The following is a 22,712-nucleotide window of genomic DNA, read 5'->3' on the forward strand; positions in this document are numbered from 1 at the left end:
AGCTGAGGGATGAAACAGCAGGTAGCACACGACAGGTGGCACTCAGGCTGGGCAGGAGGGCAATTCAGCTGACTATCGTGTGTTCACAGTTGGCCCCATGAGGGCAGGTCCATTCCTTCCCACCTTGTATCACTGCCTTGCCTGCTTGAAAGAGGGACTGCAACCTGGTGGCCTTCAGGCCACAATGGGCCCACGAATGAGTTCTATGCCTACGTGGTACCTTTGTTTTTCAATTTTTTAAAAGACGGAATTAACTGTCAACAATTTAAAATGAGAAGGAGTCATACAGAAATTCAGCCTTCCAGCTTCTCTTGAAAACTCAGGGCCCACATTCCCTTAGGGCCATGCTAGGCTGGGTCACAGATGTACCTGGGCTCTGGCTCAACCACAGCTCCTCTGCAATCCCTACTGTCCAATAACTCCCTCTGCTTGACTCAAGCATGTCACTGCCTGGCCCCTGTGGGTATCCGATTAGCTCCTCCTGCTCTCGAACTCAGTAATAGATCGTTCATCCCCTCACCCTGAGGGGAAGGCATGCTGCAGAGGCCCAGATATAAACAGCAGACACCTGCATTCTCTACATTGAGGCTCAAGCAACACCTTACACATGACATGTAAAATAGGTACCCACAGAGAGGAGGGCACTTCTTTGGTGCATGAGGGGAATAACTCTAGAGAATCAGGAAAACCTCCTGCCACAACTCTCAAGAGATGTGACAGAACCAAGTTCTGCCCAGTGATGGGGTTTATCAAGGATTTGCTGGGCATTTTTACCTATGTTATGCATTCCCCCTTTTTACAGGAAACTAGGGAACTGAGGTTCAGAGTGGTCACACAGCTATAACAAGTTTTCTGGATCTCAAGCCCAAATGTTAGTGGAAATAATTTAATGCTTAGGGGTTATCCTAAACTTTCATGCTAGATGCTGACAGGTACGAAAAAGACAGATAAGATATGGACTTTACCTTTGAAGAACTTTGTAATAAATCATTAGGTTAAAAAAAAAAGTTTATGTTTCAGTTCTTGTTGCTGAAAACCTTCCTGAAATATTCAGGTTCATTTTGTGGCTTAATTAAGTACAGTCTAATCAATAGGATTCCTCCTTTTTTAAAAGATTTATAATGTGGCAAAGCCTCAGGGTCATAATTTGGAGCAATGATGAGATATACACAACACATATATAATTAACATATATATAATACACATTTATATAGGACTCGAAAGCTCTTCAAACTTCTCTAAGAGCCAGCCTCGCATTTGAGCCTGCCAGCCAGCACCCTATAAAAGAAGTGCTACCATCTTCACCTTATGGACAAGGAACTGACACTTAGCCAAGGGCGTATGTGACAGAATCGAGACCATCAAAACCCTGGTCTTCGGACACTTTGTTCAGTATTCTTTCTATGACTGGTTTCTAGCTCATCAAAGTTTTTGCTATATCCTGAAAAAGTTTCTTGATCAAATAAAATGCTTCTTTGTCCAGAGAGAGGTACAGTTTTCAAAGGGATCTGAAGTATTGAAGGCACAGATTAACTTGTTGCTAACGTGCTTTAAAAGAGATTCACCACGGTTTGATTTGACAGCGAAGAGCACGCGTGATCTCAGAGACATTCCTCACTTTAAGCAAAATTCGATGTAACCCCATTTTTTCTCAGCAGTTCCATCTCACTGCAGTAGGCTTTTATTGGGAGCAGAAGAAATAACAACAGGACTCATCTTGTGTGCCTATCTGTCTAGAGATCAGTATCAGAGAGTTATTGCCAGTAAAAAGTTCAACACTGTTCAAGGAAACTTTCTGCCTTGGACAAAGGGTCACATTAAAAATGGTCTCCTGCAAACAGATACAAAATTTTTTAAAATCCTCATAATCCAGAGGCTATGTCTCCAAAAGACTCTAAAGAACTTTAAAGAACTTTCTGAACTCTAAGACCTTACACTTAAAGAGTAAAAGAGATGTCAGATGATTTAGAAAAGGAGGAATTTAGTATACTACCAGAGACAGATTACCACAGACCCAAGCCACGGCAATAGGCACCTGGCTTGAAATATGGCCTGTTATTAAAATAACTGTAGTCTGACTGTTCTTTAAACTGTATAAAGTTATTTGGGCACAGCTGGATAGGAAGGAGATCCTATCCTTCTGGGGAGTGGTTACCCAGATCATTCAGGGTAAGAAATAAAACGTCAGTTCCCGAAGGCTTGTTGACATTATCTACGGCCATAAAAGACTAATTCCACGCCTGTCCTTAACGAGACATAGCACCTGCTGATTAGAGGCAACCAAGATGACAAGATGCTAAATCTCGGGGCAGATGATTAACACATAGTGCTAGAATGCAGCAGGAACAAGCACACCTATTTATTAAAACATCTCTGTCTACCTTTCCTGAGGGCTGTGACATCTGTGACTCCTTCCTAAGCAGAGCGGACCACATTATGTATCAGTAGTATCCAGAGTTTCTCCACCTTGGCACTATTGACATTTGGAGCCAGGTAATTCTTTATCGTGACTGTCCTGGGCATTGTAGGAGGTTTAGCAGCAACCCTGGCCTCTACTCACTAGATGCCGGTAGCAACATCTCAGCCCTCTAGTTGTGACAATCAACAATGTCCACACATTGCCAAATGTCCTCTGGGGAGGGGGACAAAATTGTTCCTAGTTTACAACCACTGTTCCAGCCAAACTGTACCACACAATTTAGTGCAGAATCGTGTTCCATCCAGTCGTTACCAGATTGCCTCATGCATGGGCTCCCCAGCCACTCTGTAAATTCCCCAAGGGCAGGACTGATGTCCATCTCACAAGTGCACCTACCCTACCTCGCAAAGGACCAGACATGCAAAACCCTCCAGGAAGTACTGATCCTGGTGACCGACGGTCAAGTAACAACAGGGGCCAGTCCTCCCCTGCGCTCCCTGTGCCTCTCAGCTATGCAGTACAAGCAGCAGCATGAAGGGATCCTCCAAGGCTATGGCGATGTGATTTCTTTCGCATGACTGCTGAGAGACCTACCCATGGCTCTCTGGCCATGATGGGTTTACAGCAACCCAGCACAATCTGAGCCTGACCCAGAAATCCGGAACCTCACCCAGAGACAGAAGAGTGACTGCACATTCTATTTCTGTTGGCAGCCTGCCCCAGCCTATCCTGGACCTCCCCACCACGCTCCAGAGCCACACCTGGAGGAGTAGGAGGTCACAAGTATTCACACCACTCTCTGGTGGGTAAACAGGGATTTCCAAACCCTTGATGAAAACCACATCATCAGTTGGGCAGTACTGGAAACCAAGAATGATACCATGTGTCACAGTTCCATGGAAGCTCCTGAGAGCATGTGTGTTAAGCAAGAGAACCAAACAATAATAAATATTCTGGCCCCCTTGATGCAATGCCCAAGGGAACCAATGTCTTATGTGCAACACACAGCAAACCCTAAGCCACTTTCAGGAAAAGAAGTCACTGTGTCATACTCCAGCTATTCTCAAAGCATGCCTTTCTTTTTCCCGAAATGCATACAGCTTTCCACCACTGCCCCTCCTCTCACTCTGGATTAAAAGAACAAGATAGGTCAAGCAAGTCACGGAATCACCATTTCCAGCAAACAACAACAGATGCTCTTGTAAGGGCCAGCGTTCAAGTCCAATTAAGCCCTGCCCAGAAAGCAACGGCTACAGAGGGGCATAGAAATGGCCAAAGCAGGTCAACATCCAGAGCTGTTTCAGCTAGCTGTTGCTACAAATTAGCAACAGAGTCAAGAACTAGGGAGGGAGAGTTAAGAAACTAGTATTTAGCTGCCAGGGAATTAGGGCAGGACAAAGAATTTTATAGCACAGTTTTTAAAGTAGCCCCAAATTATTCTGCTTTCCTGGACTAAAATTTACCTCTTCAAGGAAAAGGGGCGGGAGGGGGTGGATCAAACTCATGGGATATCACTGGAGGAAGTGAGTGTTTTCTTTGGCTCCATCCTGGATAAAAGTTTCAAAATCAGCAGATCCAGTCTTTTCCACTAAGTTACTGTCCAGTCCACTGGTTTCTCTGCTTTGATAACAGGAATGTAATGAAAAACAAGCTGCATTCCTCTAAAAACCAGCTTCTTGCAACAGAGATGGTTGGGGGTTTAAAAATTCCCCTGAAAGGGCCTGGATAAGAACCACCCTTTTTTCCCCTGGTGACACCAGGGACCTGAAAACATGTTCTACGGAGCTGTCACTTACAAGATTTTTACAAATCAGTTCTGATAAGAATTTTGGCTTCAACCTCTGGTAGTACAAACAACAAATGTCACCTTGGTTTTTGCTGCATTATATACAGCCAGTTCCCTTCTAAACAGCGTCTTGCTTAATTTATCCTGAACCTGGTACAGACAGGCTAAGCACACAGGAGGGTAATGGGAGTCAACCCTTAGTCCTTTGCAGAGCACAACGTGTGCAGGGAGGTCTGGCAGCAGATTTTGGAGCAGGTACCATAACAGAGCAATATGCAAGAGAAGGGCAACACTGAGAAGACCTGGCCTCCAGAGCCACCAGCGCCATATATCAGGTGTGTGATCTTGAAGACGTAACTTATTGAGTTTCGGTTTCCTCACAATAGAAAGGAGATTAAGACCTCCTGCCTCATGGGTGGCTGTCGTGATGGAATAATAAAAGTATCACGTAAATTTTGGCTAATATCCAGCTATTAGGGATTAAATTAGAACTTGGCAAATTCCCTCTACCCTCTCCCTGGCCGTGGCTCCCACCTGCGGCTTTAGGCTGGCTATCACCAGAGCATTTTCAACATGCTCCTAAGATCTCTTACTACGTCCTGGAAGTAACTGGGGTTCAACATTCTGGTTGCCACGTTACATTCAACATCAGGCCAGCCAAAGGCCTATAGGTACCAGCTCCCCCTTTCAAAAATACAAATAGCCCCCTGGGCCAGGAGGTGGTCCTCTGTGCCTCCAGCAACGACAAATTCCAACACGGGCAAGGGCACATTGCTTGAGGCTCCCAGATCCACCTCAGTTTCCTTCCAGTGTTAGGGATCACCTCACTTCATTGGTGAGGACAGTGGGCCCCGTCCAGAGAAAGGCAACATTTCATGGTGTGAAACACAAAGTATTGTCTTGATGGGGCTAGCCTGCATTCCATCGACTAGAACTTACCATCAACAGGTCCTTTGACACACCCACAGTGCAACAACTGAGACTACTGCACTGTGGAAAGGGCCACCTGCAGAAAGCCATCTCTTCACACCTCTGAACCCCCACAGCACTCTGTTCCTTTCTAATGTCACTCACCACCACCTGCCGAATGTTCCAATTACCCGCAGACTTGTTCTACTTTCACTACCTGACTATAAACCCCTTGAGGGTAGGGATGGAGTTTACACCTCTTTGTATCCACAACATGCTTTGAAGAGAATAGGTGCACAATACTTTTCAGATATAGAATGCTGGTCATAAGAATCCTCCAGCATTACAAAACCAATATCTTCTGAATCAAACATCAAATAGAATTCATTCAAATCAGCAGACTAAGAACATTCTGTTGCAATCTTGTTCTCTAAAAATCACTGATCCATTCGTTAGGTATACATGATGGATTCTCTTTTAACCAGAAAACTCATTTTCTGATCTCCCCAGATAATAAAGGGATAGTATGCTTAATTGTGAGTTGCATCTAAAATGTGGTACACACCCAGAAAGTTCTGCAGGTGACTCTCTTCTGAACTGTAGCTCCTCTAAGCACAAAAAGACTGTTCTGTAGTCAACATTGTGGCTTCCAGTGAGCTGTCTTAACTGTCCCTTGCATAGAACAACTAACACAGCCTATGGTCCATCTGCCCTTTGCAGACACTGAATTCAGGCCACACTCAGTATTAGACTGAAGGGCCCAGTGCTTTCCTCCTCCTTGGTGACATAAAGAACACCAAAACTTGGTGAGCCAGGGTCCTTGTCTTGCTCAGGCATAGTTAACACCAAGACACACAGGTGACAGTTTCCCTTCTCATCCAGAGAAAACAAAAACGACACTCCCAACCTGATCTGTCTGGAATGCGCTTTCCTCAGCTGGTGTGTCTGATCAACTTCTACTCATCCTTCAAGACTCAGATCAGATCTCACCTTCTCAGAAAAGGCTTCCATGCCCACCCCCCTCCCCTAGCCTGATTTAGATGCTTTCCTACCCTCTGTCGTCCTAGTCCACCTGGCATTCCTCTGTTAGAGTCTCAGCACATTGTCATGTAACTATTTCCTTGCTACTAAACCTGGCGGGGGGAGGGGAGGGTGGTAATCTCCCAAAGTGTGGCCAGAAACCACCTGGGGCAGAACCACCTGGAGAGCTCAATAGAAATGCATACTCCTGGGTCCTGGCTCCAGGCCTACAGAATCTACGTTTTAATAAGCCCCACTCCCAGGTGATTTTTATGCATTTTGAGAACTATTGCATTAGAGTGTGAGCTCCCTGGGAGTCAAGAGTGTGCTTTATCTATCTTTGCATCCTTTGTGCCAGGTCCACATTCATCAAGTGTTCAAAACCTCCGTGCAGGGGCTTTATTCAGTAGATGCTGCACCCAGGAGATTCTTTCACAGAGGAAAATGCAAACACGCACACACAGTGTTTTATCTGGTACCTGGGCCGCCTAGAAACAGCCTTCAGGAAATGTGCCCCAACTAGAATAGCGCATTAATGCTACTCCACTCTCACAGACGTTGGGCAACGCAGTCTAGGTAGTGAGGAAAACTCCAAGCTTTGGAATCAAAAGACCTGGGTTAAAAAAAAAAACAAATTTCAATCACCATTTCCCTAGCTGAGCAACTGTGGGCAAGTAGCTTAACTTCTGCAAGCCACAGCGTGCACTTCTGCAGAAACAGAATCAGACTACCACGTAAGACAGGGGCGTTATGTGGAATAAGGGGGAAAATACATGAAAGCATATACATATTATGCATGATGAAAACTAATAGCATATATATTTTTGTGTTTTTTTAAAAAAATACAGTTATCACCAAGTAATCTTTTGAAGGCTGGCTTTTACCTAGCTCCAATAAAGAATGTAGTTACAATGTCAGACATAGAAATGCTGGGAATATACAAAATTATATAACCAAAAATACCTAAGGTTTTTACAGGCAGGGTTTGAACCGCAGAAGCCGAGGGCAGAAAGGGCCTTCAAGAGGTTCTCTAGTTCAGCCTTCTACCAGGAACTCGTTCAGAAACGAAAGCCAAAGATTCACCTGCTGTGGATCCTGAGATGCTCCCCATGACAACCAACCCAGCCCTTCACTTCACCCACCACTGCATCCTCTCACTTAACTGAGGGGAAGTTCTGGACATAGGCCCTCCCCTTCTTGACACCTCACTACGTAAGATTAATAGTATATTGGTACAGGAAATGACGGCCTCCAACTCACAGTCAACGCACAACGGTAGCCACCAAATGACAGGCGAAGAGCTCCTGCACACTAACCGCCCCCCTACCTCTTTAAAGGAATCTGTCCTCTACCTTCTAGTTTCCTCTACCCCTGCGGTCTTGCATCCTTTAGGAATGAGTAGATAAAAATAATAGTTATGGGGCCAGCCCAGTGGCGCAGCAGTTAAGTGCGCACATTCTGCTTCAGCCGCCCGGGGTTTGCCGGTTTGGATCCTGGGTGTGGACATGGCACCACTTGGCAAGCCACGCTCTGGTAGGCGTCCCACATATACAGTAGAGGAAGATGGGCACAGATGTTAGCTCAGGGCCAGTCTTCCTCAGCAAAAAGAGGAGGACTGGCAGATGTTAGTTCAGGGCTAATCTTCCTCAAAAAAAAAAAAGTTACATTTTTACTAAATGCCTACTCTCAGCCAGCCAAGGAGCTAATGTTTTAAATACATTCTTTTGAAAAACCTTCCCGATAACTCTTCAATGAGGTTTTATTATTTCCACTTCAAACATGAGGTTCAGAACATTTAAGTGTCTGCCCAAGACCATGGGGGAGCCAAGATGCGGACGCAGGTCTTTCTGGCTCCCCAGCCCTGCTCTTTCCACTACATCAGGCAGTTTCCGGGCTCTCTCCTCCACCAGCTGACATAGCATGAGATGCTTCATCTATCCTATTTCTAACACGGCTCAAAATCCTCACCAGGGCTCACTCGGCCCACAGGTTAAAAGAACGACCTTTCTTGGGCGACAGAGGAGGTGCCTGAATGGGGTCCCCATTCTCTGCCTATCAGCTGCCTCAAAGAAACACTTAAGATGAACAAGGGCAGTAATGGAATATGTGGAGCTTTTCAGAGAAGCTTACTTTTAAAAGAATTTCAGGCAACCCAAGGGAGATCTGCTTTTTCTAAGAGTGAGATTAAACCAGCAGGCTCTAGCAGCAACTCTCTAAGGCTTCTAGTTTGATCTCATCTGTGGCTTTTCCTCACCCAGGACAAGCAGCAGAGGGTGTGTGCCGGTCCCCACCCCCTCCTACAGCCACCACTGGTTACAGTTACACATTCCGATACAGACATGCCTCTCAGACCAAAGAGGGGGTGGGAGGTGGCCAACTCTCAGAAGGCCTGGAACAAATAGTTGGCAACAGCTGTGTTCTCAGCAGACAGCAAGCAGTTGCTCGCTCGCTACTGTTCTCTCATTCCACACTAGGTTACCGGTGATAATTTAGTGCCCCTACTTCAAAGTGCGGCTCGCAAACCAATCAAGTCTCTGCCACAGGGGTCTGCTGGTTTTGAAAAATCGGTCATGAAAGCCAAAATGTGATCAGTCTCACCCCCATCCCTCTGAGGTATCCAGGAGGTCCCTCAGCCACGCAGCCCTCACCACATGCTTCAAAGGAAAAAGCCTTTGGGAGCCCTTCCCTTTAAAAGCAGACACCCCCCTCCCTGCCTCAGAACCTCTTTAGAACCAGGGAACTGTGAAGAAATCTCTGCTAAGTCGCCAAATTAAAATGGAGAAGGAATAAAAGGGGTTTTGATGAAGCATCTCACTCTGCCTCTCCCCTCCCCAGCCTCACCCCTCAACTATTTCCTCCACAAAGCTTCGGAAACGATTTTGTGGTGTCTAATGGAAAATCAGAATGGACGGCCCCAGAGAGACCTCAGGGATGTATGGGGTTAAGAATACGGTGGCTCTGGAAGTAAGGAGCAACTGGCAAACAAGAAGGGAAGGCAGGAAAATTCTGTACGGGAGCCGGCCTGCTGTAACTGTGAGGCATTTTCTCAAAGGTTCCCTCCACCCAAAGCGGTAGCCCGATAAACAAGCTCCCACCCTTCCTCCCTTCCCGAACCCGAGCCCCGTACAACCCGTTCAGTTACCTGTCTAAGACCCAAAAGAAAAGGCATCCTGCAAGAGCATCGTCCACACTAACGTTTGGAACAAAGAGCTTTTAAAAGTTAAGGTCTTGGAAAGAGCATTTCCCCCGGTGGGCCTGCGTGCTCGGCGGTTCCAGTTAACCAGCCTACCCGAGCAAAGAAGAGAAAGTAAACAGAGTCCTGGGACCAAGCCGGCACTCTCCCTCCTGCTCGCCCCCCCCACCGGCTCAGACCCACCCCCACCTTCTCGTGACATATCTCAGACGCAGCAAAGCCGAAACTGTCTGCCAAGGGGGAAATGACATCAGTTCAGGCACAGCAGAAAAAACTCCAGACAGCTGCCGTGAATACTGAGGAGGATGTGCTGCAAACCCACACTGGCCAGCCCTGGACCCACCTAGAGCTGGAGCCGGCAACTGGAGGAACACGGGGGCTGCCGCCCGCTCCCATCATGTCCCTGTGGCTTGGGTGGACATAAATCAAGTCTCTAAGGCTGAAAGAGCTACATTTCTCTGTATAAAGACTGGACTCCATAGCTCCCGAGGTATTGTTTCTACTCCTTGGGAAAGAAAATCAAGCCGGGTGCCTGTCAGTTTCACCGACACTTTTCTGCCCCCACACAGGCCAGAGTCAGTGCTCAAGAAATAATAGTGCATTAAGCCTGGCTGTCCCAACTTTCTCTAGGGATCCCAGCAATTCGCACGGGGAGGGCCTAGAGAGGCACCTCTTCCCCAGCTAAGGTAGGACATGCTACCTTGCACGCTGACCTTTCAAGCCCTCGCTTCTAGAGGAGAGTTTATATTTCATAAACAAACAGCACATGTACAGGTGCCAACATCTTTCCTCACTTGTCTTACAAAAGGTACAACAAGTCCCACTGCAGCCTCCGAGTTGCCAGTAAAGCAGATCAACTATATTTAAACCAACTCCTGTACTTTGGAAAAGTTCACCACCTTAGGTTTGTTGTGCTTTCTTCTCTAAGCAGCTCAGTTTATGGAGAAAATGGTTCTCTAACAACAAGCTTTGCACAAGAAGCAAAAGCCCTGGGGTTGGCGTCCCGATCTGACTTTTTCTCCTCAGTGGTGTAAGCCAGCTCTCGTCTGGCCACCCTTCCCTAAACAGCGGTCACAGTCGCTTGCTCCGGCCCCGAGACAACATTGCAAAGGACAAAATGCCCTGGTTTGGATTTGCACTTGCAGAAATGACTCTTCTTGAGGAGAACAGTCTTCAGAGGAACTTTATAAATCCAAAGTTACTTTGTCCTAACTGCTTGGACTGCAAATTAATTATATTTTCCATGACTCAAGGCAAGTATATCTCATCTTTCTTTTTATTTTCTGCAATGAATTTCTTTCAGTGATATTTATCACGGGGCTCCATGGGAGTGGTACTGTGCGAGGTGTGACCCAGGTAAATCAGAAATGATTCTCGCAAATTAGTATCTATCCACCTAGGACAATAAATTAGCACTATGCAACACTTACAGCATGGGGAGTTGCCAAAAGTACTTTTCAATCATTAGCGAATCCAGCCAGACACGCAATGTGCTTGCTGCAGGTCTCCCACTGACGGTCAAGGTCACATCGCCTTTCCTGACAAGGAAATGAATGAGCCCAGCCAGCTGAGCCATTTCCTCAAGACTCACTAAAAGAACACGGCCTCACTGCTATGGAGAAGAGGAGAGGGGTAGTGTGTAGAGAGAAGTGGCTTCTGCTGCTGCAGGTGTCGGGGGACTAGGGAGCCATTCTTCAACAAACAGGTATTCTCAAGACAGTTGGCCAGTCTCTGCTGTGCCTTCCTACCACTTGCACATACAGGCCAAAGTGCCAGACAAGCAGGCCTGGATATCGAGGCGCAGCCACCCAGGGAAAAGCAAAAAAGCTGTTTCAATGCCCTCCTTTCATTTCCTCAGTTCCCTGGCAACCGCCGATCACCAGAAAACACGTGCAGCATTATTAACCTTAACAATCAAACTGGAGGAAAGGGCAAGCCTCACCCCGTCATGGGCAACTCGGGTCTGAACCCACCTAACCAGCCAGAGTGGCCCCTGCAGTTTTCCTGAAAGAGTACCATGGTGTACATGTACTTATACATTTGTTCCACACGTACCGAACGCCGACAGAGTGCCAGGCACTGTTGTAGGTGCTGGAGATACCGCCATGAGCAAAACACTCAGGAATCCTTGCTCTCATGGGCTATGGAAACATTCCACATTTCTAAATAATCAGCAGCAGCAGTGATCTCTGAATAAGTGAAATTGCAACAAAATTACTAGAAATCCAAAAATAGTTCTGTAAAAGTTCAATCTAAATGATAAAAATTGCATCATAGGCTTACAGATTTTCCCCTAATGAATCATCCTTTTATGGATGCTATTTAAGATAGTGTTTCTAATCAGCCTTTATCTACTTTTATCTTCTCACAAGATTATAAATTCCTGTGTGCAAGGCAGCATTAAACCCAAAGCATCACACGTAGCACAGTATCGTCTACTCTAACAAAGTGATTGCTGATAACGGCTTCTTTTCACTAATCTCCTTCTCCTTGCCCCTAGCCCTTTGCTGACCAATCCTCAATGAGCACTGAGATGGGGGGTGGGGTGGGGAGAAAAAGAAGCTGAATGGACAAATGCAGGCATTCCCAAAAAGGCGAATTCACTTTTTTGCCATGCCCTACAAATATCACCACAACCCAGGGACAAAGTAGTCAGCTTAGAGATTTAAGCGGCAATATAATCGTTAGCAATTTCTGCTAGTCTGGAAAAAAAAGTATCTTTTATGTAAGTGATCCAGGCTCATACAACAGCGGACCAAGAGTAAGTCAAATCCTTCTTCAAATAATTTTAGGCATCTGCCTGACAATTCAGAATTAAATTCAATGTTAAATTCACTAAAAAAAAAAAAAAAAAGTCACACTCAATGAGAATTAAGTAGGATCATGTTGTCAAAATGCTGCGGTTTAACAGCTGTTTACAGCCCCGAGCAGTCCTTCCAGTGACCCAGTCCCCTCCTCCCCAGTTCAGAGCACTCCCAAAGACAGTAATGCTGAAATCCTCTGGATTCAGATTAATTTCTTACTTGAGGACATACTGCAACAGCATGTCCGTTCATGGCTAGTGGAATTCATTCTTTCACTATAGTTGATTTAGGAATCTTTTGGCAACATTTTTCCAGGCAGCCTATTTATAATCTTTAAATTCTGGGATGGAGCTGGGGAGAGACAGCTATTTGTTCAGCAATGAAAATGAGCCGGACTCTGCGCTAGGAAGGAACTCCATTTAACCCACATCTCACAGCGCCGCAACACCCCCATGATGTTATCCCTATTATCCCCATGGACAGTTGCAGAAATTGAGGCATATGGAGACCTTGCCCCAGGTCACTCAGTTAGCAGGGGTAGAGCAAGGATTTGAACAAAGTCTCTTGCTCCAAAGTTTCCTTTACAATAAGACAAGAGTCATGATATTAGAGCAGAAGTTACTACTAAGACAAAAACCAGAATTGAGAGTCAGTTGAACCTTGAGCAGCCATACATGTCGCAGTTAGTGCCCCAGAACCCTATTTATAAAACCGCCACTTATGCTGGATCTGACAGTGGGGTTCCAGAGCGTGGAGTCAGGGCCCCTGGACCCCAGGATTCCCATTCTGACCCACTTCGGAGCCAGAAGTCTGTGAGGTAAATGACTGGGAAGGCCCCAAAGTTCTCATCTGTTCCCAGCCCACAACTGGTCCCCATACAAGGAGCAAGCTGGAGCGGAAGATCTTCACATGCCTTGGATCTCGGGTAACCCGGTAAACTGTTCCACAGCCATGGCATCTGGCCGGCTGAGGCTGAAGGAGACTAGGGCAGAGGGCCAGGGGTTTCTAATTTTGCAATCAAGGAATCTGAAGAAAGAGGATTTTTGTCAGAACTGACAGCAACTGCCAGGCTTCTAGGGTAAAAGAGACTCTCCAGACCTAAAGCCATTTTATTTTCAGGAGGGTGGAGTGGAGGCTGCTAGGCAGACACAGAACATCTAAGATAAGAGACTTTTCTTATCTCTCTCAGGTTGGGCACAGGTGCATTTAAATGCCCTAGAGTTCTGACAAAAAAATAGAAGTGAATACGAATTCAAATCCCAAGCCAACATGAGGGCAACAATAAAAGTTAAACCGAGACATCTTCACATCATGAATGTGAGGCTGGGCATCAATAAAAGGATCCTGAAGTAATTATTTTGGGGAATGCCACGGGAAGAATTCCAAACCCGGAAAAAAGATTTTCAGAACTTTGCCAAGTAGAAATGCTAAGGATCGCATAGCTGCCAGAAAACCAAGAATACTAGCTTATCTATGTCCTGGGGCTGGACAAAGGCAGACATGTAGCAAGGCTGCTGAGGCAAGAAAACATACCTCTCCTGCTTTCTGAGCAGGATGGGAGTTCCACAAGTCACAGGGCTTATTTCTTCCACAAGGAACCCATAAAAACCTGTGGATGCTTTCCTACTATTGAGTCTCTCCAGAAAGACAGTTGGGCAAACAGCCCCTAACTGCAGTACATAATCACTTGCTAAACATCAAAAGCATTATTTCCCAGAGGAAGGACTCTAACACACATTGATATCTCCTATTTTTCAGAGGAAAAACACGAGTGGCAGTGAAGTTAGGTAACTCACCCAACGACACACACCTAGTAGGCAGTGGAGCAAGCATTTTAACAAGGCTCGTGTAGCTCCAAAATAGCTTGAACACACATGGAGATGGTATTCTGATATTGTAAGTGTCACTTCTCCATCTTTTGCGACCTGATAGTCACAGTCACATCCAGCCACCCAGGATCTACTATGGGGACGAGAAGGATGCACTATTGGATGAATTAGTCTTGCCCCGGAGGATTTATTTATTTAATTACCCAGTTAGGGAGAAAAGACACCGGACACAGAAACAAACACAGGCACTCTATAATAAATGCGGGGGGAAGAGTAGAGACAGTAAGGGCAGGAAGAGTTCCAAGAAGGGAGGCTCTTGAGGGACAGAATGGCTAAAGAAAGCTATATCAAGAGATGGGTACTACTGAAAACTATAAGATACTATTAAAAGAAATCAAAGAAGACACAAAGAAATGGAAAAATATTCCATGCTCATGCACTGGAAGAATTAACATAGTTAAAATGTCCAGATTACCTAAAGCTCTCTACAGATTCGATGCAATCCCCATCAAAATCCCAATAGAGATTTTTCATGGAAACAGAACAAAGAATCCTAAAATATATATGGAACAACAAAAGACCCCAAATAGCTAAAGCAATCCTGAGAAAAAAGAACAAAACTGGAGGTATCACACTCCCTGACTTCAAAGTATACTACAAAGCTATAGCAATCAAAACAGCATGGTACTGGCAAAAAAAGACACAAAGACGAATGGAATAGAATTGAGAGCCCAGAAATAAACCCACACATTTATGGACAGCTAATTTTTGACAAAGAAGCCAAGAACACAGGATGGAGAAAAGAAAGTCTCTTCAATAAAAGGTGTTGGGAAAACTGGACAGCCACATGCAGAAAAATGAAAGCAGACCACTATCTTACACCATGTACAAAATTCACTCAAAATGGATTAAAGACTTCAACGTTAGACCTGAAACCATAAAAATCTTAGAAGAAAACAGAGGCTCTCTGTATACTCTTTAACATTGGTCTTAGCATTATCTTTTTGAATATCATATCTATTCAGGCAAGGGAAACAAAAGAAAAAATAAACAAATGCAACTATATCAGACTAAAAAGCTTGAGCATAGCAAAGGAAACCATCAACAAAACAAAAGGACAACCTACTGATTGGGAGAAGATATTTGCAAATCATATATCCAATGAGGCATTAATATCCAAAATATATAAAGAACTCATACAACTCAACAACAAAAAAAACAAACAACCCAATTAAAAAATGAGAAGAGGATCTGAATAGACAGTTTTCCAAAGAAATACAGATGGCCAACAGGCACATGAAAAGATGTTTAACATGGCTAATTATGAGGAAAATGCAAATCAAAACTATAATGAGATATCACCTTACACTGGTCAGAGTGGCTATAATTACCAAGACAATAAAGAACAAATGTTTGAAAGGGTGTGGAGAAAAGGGAACCCTCATCCACTGCTGGTGGGAATGTAAACTGATGCAGCCACTATGGAAAACAGTATGGAGATTCCTCAAAAAGTTAAAAATAGGGGTCAGCCCCATGGCATAGTGGTTAAGTTCAATACACTCCACTTCGGTGGCCTGGGTTCACAGGTTCGGATGCTGGGCACAGACCTACACAACTTGTCAGCCATGCTGTGGAGGCAACCCACTATAAAGTGGAGGAAGACTGGCATAGATGTTAGCTCAGGGCTAATATTCCTTAGCAAAAAAAAATTAAAAATTAAAAATAGAAATACCCTATGATCCACCTATTCCACTTCTGAGTATTTATCCAAAGAACATGAAAACACTAACCTAAAAGATACATGCACCCCTATGTTCACTGCAACATTATTTACAATAGCCAAAACTTGGAAACCATCTAAGTGCCTGTTGATGGATAAATGGATAAAGAAGATGTGGTATATATATAATGGAATACTACTCAGCCATAAAAAGAAAGATGAAATCTTGCCATTTGCGACAACATGGATGGACCTTGAGGGTATTACGCTAAGTGAAATAAGACAGGGAAGATAAATACTGTATGACTTCAGGTAAATGTGCAAGATAAATAAACCAACACATAGATACAGAAAATAGATTGGTGATTACCAGAGGCAAAGTGGGGAAGGGGAGGGCAAAAGAGGTAACGGGAGACATTTGCATGGTGATGGATGGCAACGAGACTTTTGGTGGCGAATATGATGTAGTCTATACAGAAGTTGAAATATAACAATGTACACCTGAAATTTATATAATGTTATCCCACCAATGTTACCTCACTAAAAAAAAAGAACAAGAAGAATAGACGGGTACTAAAATAACAGGTAGGGTTTGGGTGGGAGGAGCCAATATGATAAAATATGACAAATCTTGGAGTTGATTTTGTTCCACTCTGGGGGGTTCGGGGAGGTGGAGAGAAGATATCTACGCAATGCTACAGCCTCAGTCTTTTAAAGAGAGAAAGAGAAATAAAAGTAGCAGAAGTTGAAACCAGTTTGCAACAGTTTCCTGAAGTTTCTGCCTCTTGCTTCTCCGCCCCCTAACAAGAAAATCCTTTTGCGTTGACAATCACTCCACAAATATTTATTAACCTCAACGGCGGACATTTACTGCCCTCTCCAGAGAGTCCAGGGTTCTCTGAAACGCACCACTGACAGTGGGCTGTCACTGATGGTTAATGGGCTATTGCTGGATCTGCAAGTTTAGGTTTATCAGATACAACAGCAGCCTCGTTTGTTTTTGTACCAAAACGTTAAGTTCGTTTTTCCTGCCCTGGAGACAGTTCAACCTCAACCAAACTGGCAAGTAGCCAAAATTACATGAAAATCAGCAAGCTACAGCTCATGGCTGTCCTCAGACACATTTCATGTCTCCTCACAAATGGCTCTCTAAACCCAAAATCAGAATAAGAACACACAGAGGGATGTGGGTCACACCACCTACATGATACACACTCAGATGTAACTTGGAAAGAGAACTCCATTAGGAAAATTAGTCTTCAAGGTCTCCACTAAATCTGATTTCATCTTTCACTTTTATTTAAGCTTTAGGCAAGACAGAGCCATGGCCCACTTTAGGTGGGAACTCAGGTGCAATGGTGGCGCTATGGAAAGGGCTAACATCAAAGTCATTTTATTAAAGGCACCTCAACTCTGAGTCTCTAAAAGCAGCTCCAAGCCCTCTGGGTGCAAGGTCATGAGAGCAGTCATTCGCATTGCCCAGAGAGAGACCATCTTGGTTGCGTTTTCATACAAAACTCCACTCACTCTTTTATGTGCTCATAAACTCAGAAAAGTTATTTATGCTCAGGCTTATCTCCTCTTCTAAAGTCTAAGCAACTTAAGGGCAAAGTGCATAACTTCCACTTCTGGGTCCCTCAAAATACCAAGCATGCCCTACACCAAGTGGGCCCTTAAGAAAAGATTGTTACATAGATGAAGAGACTTAATGACTAACAAGAAGATGGTAAAAATGAAGCTAATACAGCTGAATCGCCAAATACTAGTGCAGGTGACATTTTCCTGGCCACCGAAACTTGGTAAACAGCTAAGAGTTGGGGAGAGTACCTGGGTATTACTTCGAGCTCATGAGGCTTGAACCAAGGATTGGGAAATCCTCTGTGCGTCTCACTATCTGTATGTTTATACTTTCTCAGCTGAGGAATTTAAAGCATTTAAGCCATCTCAAAAGCAAAATTCCCTTACTCAAGGTAGAGCTGGGACGTGGTCGAAGCCTCCAACAGTAGTGTTTTGATTATGGGGAATGCGATGAAGCTGTCGATTTTGTCTCCCACTCACCAGATAACTCTATTAGCAACACCTGAAAGTTGCCTTTTTTACATAAAAGATTGTGAAATTTAATAAGGTCTAGCTGGAAACACAGCTCCTAGCACCATGCCTTCCCTCATTTCCTGGATCTTACGTAAATCAAATATTACCTCCTCCCTCCTTATGCTATTTGGTAACCAAATGTACTGCAGGTCTATTTCAGGGTCAAAAACACCAGAAGGAAATATTAAGACAATTTATCCCTCCCATAAGTTGTAAGGAGTGGCAAAACTTCTGGAACACACATGTCCACACCCCAAGCAAAATGATGACTAAAGGTGGTGAAACTGGTGGGGGGGGGGGGGGGGGGGTCTCACACCAGATGCAGGTGATGCCGGTCCTCTCATCATGCAACGCCCAATCATAGACCACACCTGAACCCTGGACCGCCAGGCCACAGGGAGTGAGGCAATGCAGGATGACAGCAGCAAGCAAACCTACTTCAAAAACACCTTGACCTGGGGTCCGAATCATGAAGAAAGCACTAGAGCAAAGCAGAGGTGGGCAGAGAGACACTACTATGCAGTCCTAAAGCTTAGGGGGGGAAGTTGGAAGTGCCTTTGAGAAAGAATCCCCCATCACAGCAAGAAGGAAAGTCAGCGCAAGCCACTGTCTGTCCCTGAAAAAAATGAGCAAGCGCCAGTATCTTTGCACTTATATTCATTGTTTCAAAGTCTTTCACCTTGCTCAAGACACACATTCTGGGCAAGGTGTGCTCAATATTGCAGAAAAGGTGGCGCTCACCAGTGAGAGACACAATAAATCATCATCCTCACAGAGAACTCAAGGTTTATAAACTACTTTCACATCCATTTTAGTTGTTCCTGACGCCAGCTGGTGATGGGGTAGGCAGCTGTCACTGTCCCCACTTGCCAGACACTTTACTGAAGCTCTGCAAAAGTGAAGCTACCCAGGACTAGACGTAGGGTTTCTGACTGAAGGGACAGAGGTCTTCCCATGGAACCCCAGGGAGTGGCTGCCCAGGGGGCGGGGGGGGAATTTCCCTTTAAACTAGACTCTGCCAGGGCTCTGGCCCTCTAGACCTGGTCATGCTACCACCTATTCTCATGACCCTGGCCAATTACTTTACGTCTCTGTGCCTTCCTTCCTTCTATCAGCACTGCCCAGAGACGCTCTGAGCTGCCATTTCTGCGATAAGAGGCCCGTGTGGTCAAGGAAGCCTACTGTCTCTTGGAGATTCATGACGTGTGTGCTTTACAGTCAAGCCTCTGAAGAGCACCACAGTCAAGAAGCCTGTTCAACCTAAATCTCCTACATTTCAAATGGCACAGCCTCTCTTTCCTACTGAACATCCGTTCACAGCCTCATTATCTCTACAGTGTCTTTCAGCCTACGAATTCTGTGTTCCATTGCTCCCTCAGCAGTGTTGCTCATCTGCCATGAAACCTCCTAATGCTGTATCCTGAGGGCGGGCACAGTCAGCCAAGCAAGGTTGGGGACACACAGCTTACACCCCTGGCGAGCTGAAAGAGGAGAAAATACCATGATGGGGTCTCCTCATTTTTCCAGGCTTCTCGGAACACGTGTGCAATCTCAGATAAGCGTAGGATTTTTCTGAAAATTCTCCCTATGCTAGAAAACGAGGGCAAAAGTCATAAGTTAATCTTTCACTTTATACACTGGGCAGAGGTTGGAAGAGCACTTTTGATACTCATAGGATTGCAGGGTGATGGTGGTGAGTAACGTTTTTTAAAGTAGTGGAACACTTTAAAAAGTGCAGGTTAATTATGAAAACTAAAGAACTGTCATAATTAGCTGAATTTCCTAATAGTATTTTTGCCGCTGGATCTAATTTAAATTCTCAAATGCAAGATCTTATCCTATAACATTAAGGAATTATTGTCAATTTTTTAGGGTGTGATGAGGTAGGACGGTGATGTTGAGGAGCAGAATCCTTTCATGTTTTAGAGATTCAAACAGAACTGTTTATGGTTGAAATGATATGAAATCTGCAGTTTGCGTCAAAATAATTTTAGAGGGGATGAATGGAAGTGAAAGAGGATACAGATAAAACAAAAGACAAATTGCGGCAGTCGGATGATGTCTACATGGGGATTCATTGCATCATTCTCTTTATCTTTGTATATGCTTAAAACATTCCATAATAAAAACAAAATTAAAGGAGTCTATTCTAAATAATGTCCATTCTGGGCCCAAAATAACATTCAGCTTTCAGAGCCCTTAAAAGAACTAAGGAAAAGCAAAAGCTCAAACAACAAAAGAAAAAAATAGATAAACTGGACTTCATCAAAATTAAAAACAGTTGTGCTTCAAAGGACACCATCAAGAAAGTGAAAAAAACCCTCAAAACCCATAGAATGGGAGAAAATATTTGCAAACCATTTATCTGATAAGAGACTCATATAGGCTTCTTGACTCTTCAGAGGTTTAACTGTAAAGCACACATGTCATGAATCTCCAAAAGAGACAGTAGGCTTCCTTGACCACACGGGCCTTTTACCGCAGAAATGGCGGCTCAGAGCGACTCTGGGCAGTGCTGATAGAAGGAAGGAAGGCACAGAGACATAAAGCAATTGGCTGGAGTCATGAGAATAGGTGGTAGCATGGCCAGGTCTAGAGGGCCAGAGCCCTGGCAGAGTCTAGTTTAAAGGGAAATTTCCCCCTGGGCAGCCACTCCCTGGGGTTCCATGGGACGACCTCTGTGCCTTCAGTCAGATAAAGGAATTTAAAACAGGCAAAGAATTGAATAGGCCTTTCTCCAAAGAAGATATACAAATGGCCAATAAGAACATGACAAGGTGTTCAACATCACTGGTTATTAGGGAAATGCAAATCAAAATCACAATGAGATACTACTTCATACCCACTAGGGTGGTTAGGATAAAAATGACAGATAACAAGTGTTGGAGAAGATGTGGAGAAACTGGAACTCTCATACACTGCTACTGAGGATGCAAAATGGTGCAGCCACCATGGAAAACAGTCTGGTAGGTCCTCAAAAGTTAAACACAGAGTAACCATATGACCTAGTAATTCTACTTCTAGGTATATACCCAAGAAAACGAAAATATATGTCTACACAAAAACTTGTATACCAACGTTCACAGCAGCCTTATTCATAATAGCCCAAAAGTGGAAAAAGCCCAAATGTCCATCAATTGATGAACAGAAAAATAAAATGTTACACTCATACAATGGAATATTAATCAGTCATAAAAAGGAATGAAGTACTGACACGTGCTACAACATGGATGAAGCTTGAAAACATCATGCTAAGTGAAAGAAGCCAGTCACAAAATACCACATGATATATGATAACATTTACATGAAATGTCTAGAATGGGAAAACCAATAGAGACAGAAAGTAGATAGTGGTTGCCAGGGGCTGGGGAGAGGGCAGAAAGGGAAGGCCTGCTAACGCAGCATTTCTTTTTGGGGTGATGAAACTGTTCTGAAATTAGATAGTGTTTATGGTGGCCCAACCTTGCGAATGTACTAAAAACCAGTGAATTGTACACTCTAACAGGGAGAATTTTATGGTGTGTGAATTATATCTCAATAAAGCTGTTATTACAAAAACAAAAAGCCTCAGAAACCATCCTCACCCCAGAACAGGAAGTACCAAACGGAGGTTGGGGACAGGCATGAAGAAGCCGCAGGGAGCCCCTCACCTCAGTACAGTACACTGTGTGCCGAGAGCTGACAGATGTGCGTGTGGTCTAGCACTGTGGTCAGAACGGATGACGAACCACAACTCCCACACCCAAGACAATGGCACACTTTCTTGCTGGTGGTGACCTCCCCACTCTTTTTTCTCACTCAAAAGGGCAGAATGATGTGCAAATCAGAATAAGAGTATATATTCCAACTTACCTGCTCTAAGAATAAATAACTTCATACTTTATTATTAGAAAGCAATTGCTGGAAAAACACCCCTCATCTATTGCTGAGGCTGATGATATGGAAAGTGATTCACACGCCTTTTGGACTAGGAGTTAATCAAAATATATTCTTAAATTCCTCTACTGGAAAGAGATCTTGGGTCAGTCGGGGAATAGGGAAGCCTTAAAGGTTCCCCAAAGCTAAAATCAAAAAAGGAAGAAGAAGATAATAACAAAGCCTAATATTTACCAAACAATTACTATGTGGCAGGCATGTTCTAAGCGTTTTATAAGAACTAACTCAATTAACCCTCACAATAACCATATAAGCCAGGTGCTATTATCCCCAGTTTACAGATGAGGAAACCGAGTTAACCAACTGGCCCAAGGTTGTAAGGAGGCAGTATGGCTCCAGAGTCTGCACTCTCAACAATGCTGCTTCCAATCATCCCTTCTTCTGGGATGACCACCACGGAACGGTGGTTGGTTAGGCATGCAATGAGACTTCTGTGCCACACAGAAATTGCCCAATGGCTCCAGGCCACCTGCCTGTCATCTTCCAGGGAACCACAAACCACCTCCTTCAGCACCTGGGGAGGTATTTCTCCTTTCTCCAGCTACAAGTTCACTGCCCTTGGGTGAATCCGGCTCATAGCAAACAGAGCAGCAAACTGGCTGCTCCAGACAGGGAGGAGACTAAAAGCTAAGCTTTTGAAGAAGAAAACTGAAACGTTCCCCGGGTGCCTGTGTTAAGAGTCAGAAGGCACATCTTCAAGGGTAAGCAGAAGGTATGGGTGAAGAAATGTTGCTTACACGTGTGTATGGGGACATGAGCCCAGGCATACCCTACTGAAGGGAATGTAAACTGATATAAACACTTTGGAGAGCAACTTGGCACTATCAACCCCAGATTTCAAATGTACATGCCCTAAAAGCCCACAATCCCCAATTCCACTTCTAAGAATCTAGCACAACTGCAGAAAGAAAGTACAACAATGTTCACTGTAGTACAATGTGAAATGGCAAAAACTCGGACACGACATACGTTCATCCATGGAGGAGTGGTTAAATAAATCATGGT

The 22,712-nt window shown here is 44.4% G+C and overlaps 1 protein-coding gene across 2 annotated transcripts in view; it reads right to left on the bottom strand.

The window, feature by feature from the left end:
• Positions 1-22,712, bottom strand: part of WBP1L (WW domain binding protein 1 like) — a 54,105-nt gene that overhangs the window by 23,332 nt on the left and 8,061 nt on the right. Inside the window, exon 1 of one of the 2 annotated variants that reach the window (XM_005602268.4) lies at positions 9,277-9,572. The exons of the other annotated variant lie outside the window; for it this stretch is intronic. Within the exon in view, the coding sequence (XP_005602325.1) occupies positions 9,277-9,303 (27 nt within the window). The 5' untranslated portion in view covers positions 9,304-9,572. Of the gene's footprint in view, positions 1-9,276; positions 9,573-22,712 lie in introns of those variants that run through there. 2 annotated transcript variants of the gene reach the window in all.

This window comes from Equus caballus, chromosome 1 (assembly GCF_041296265.1).
Source record: "Equus caballus isolate H_3958 breed thoroughbred chromosome 1, TB-T2T, whole genome shotgun sequence".
Taxonomy (NCBI): Eukaryota; Metazoa; Chordata; class Mammalia; order Perissodactyla; family Equidae; genus Equus; species Equus caballus.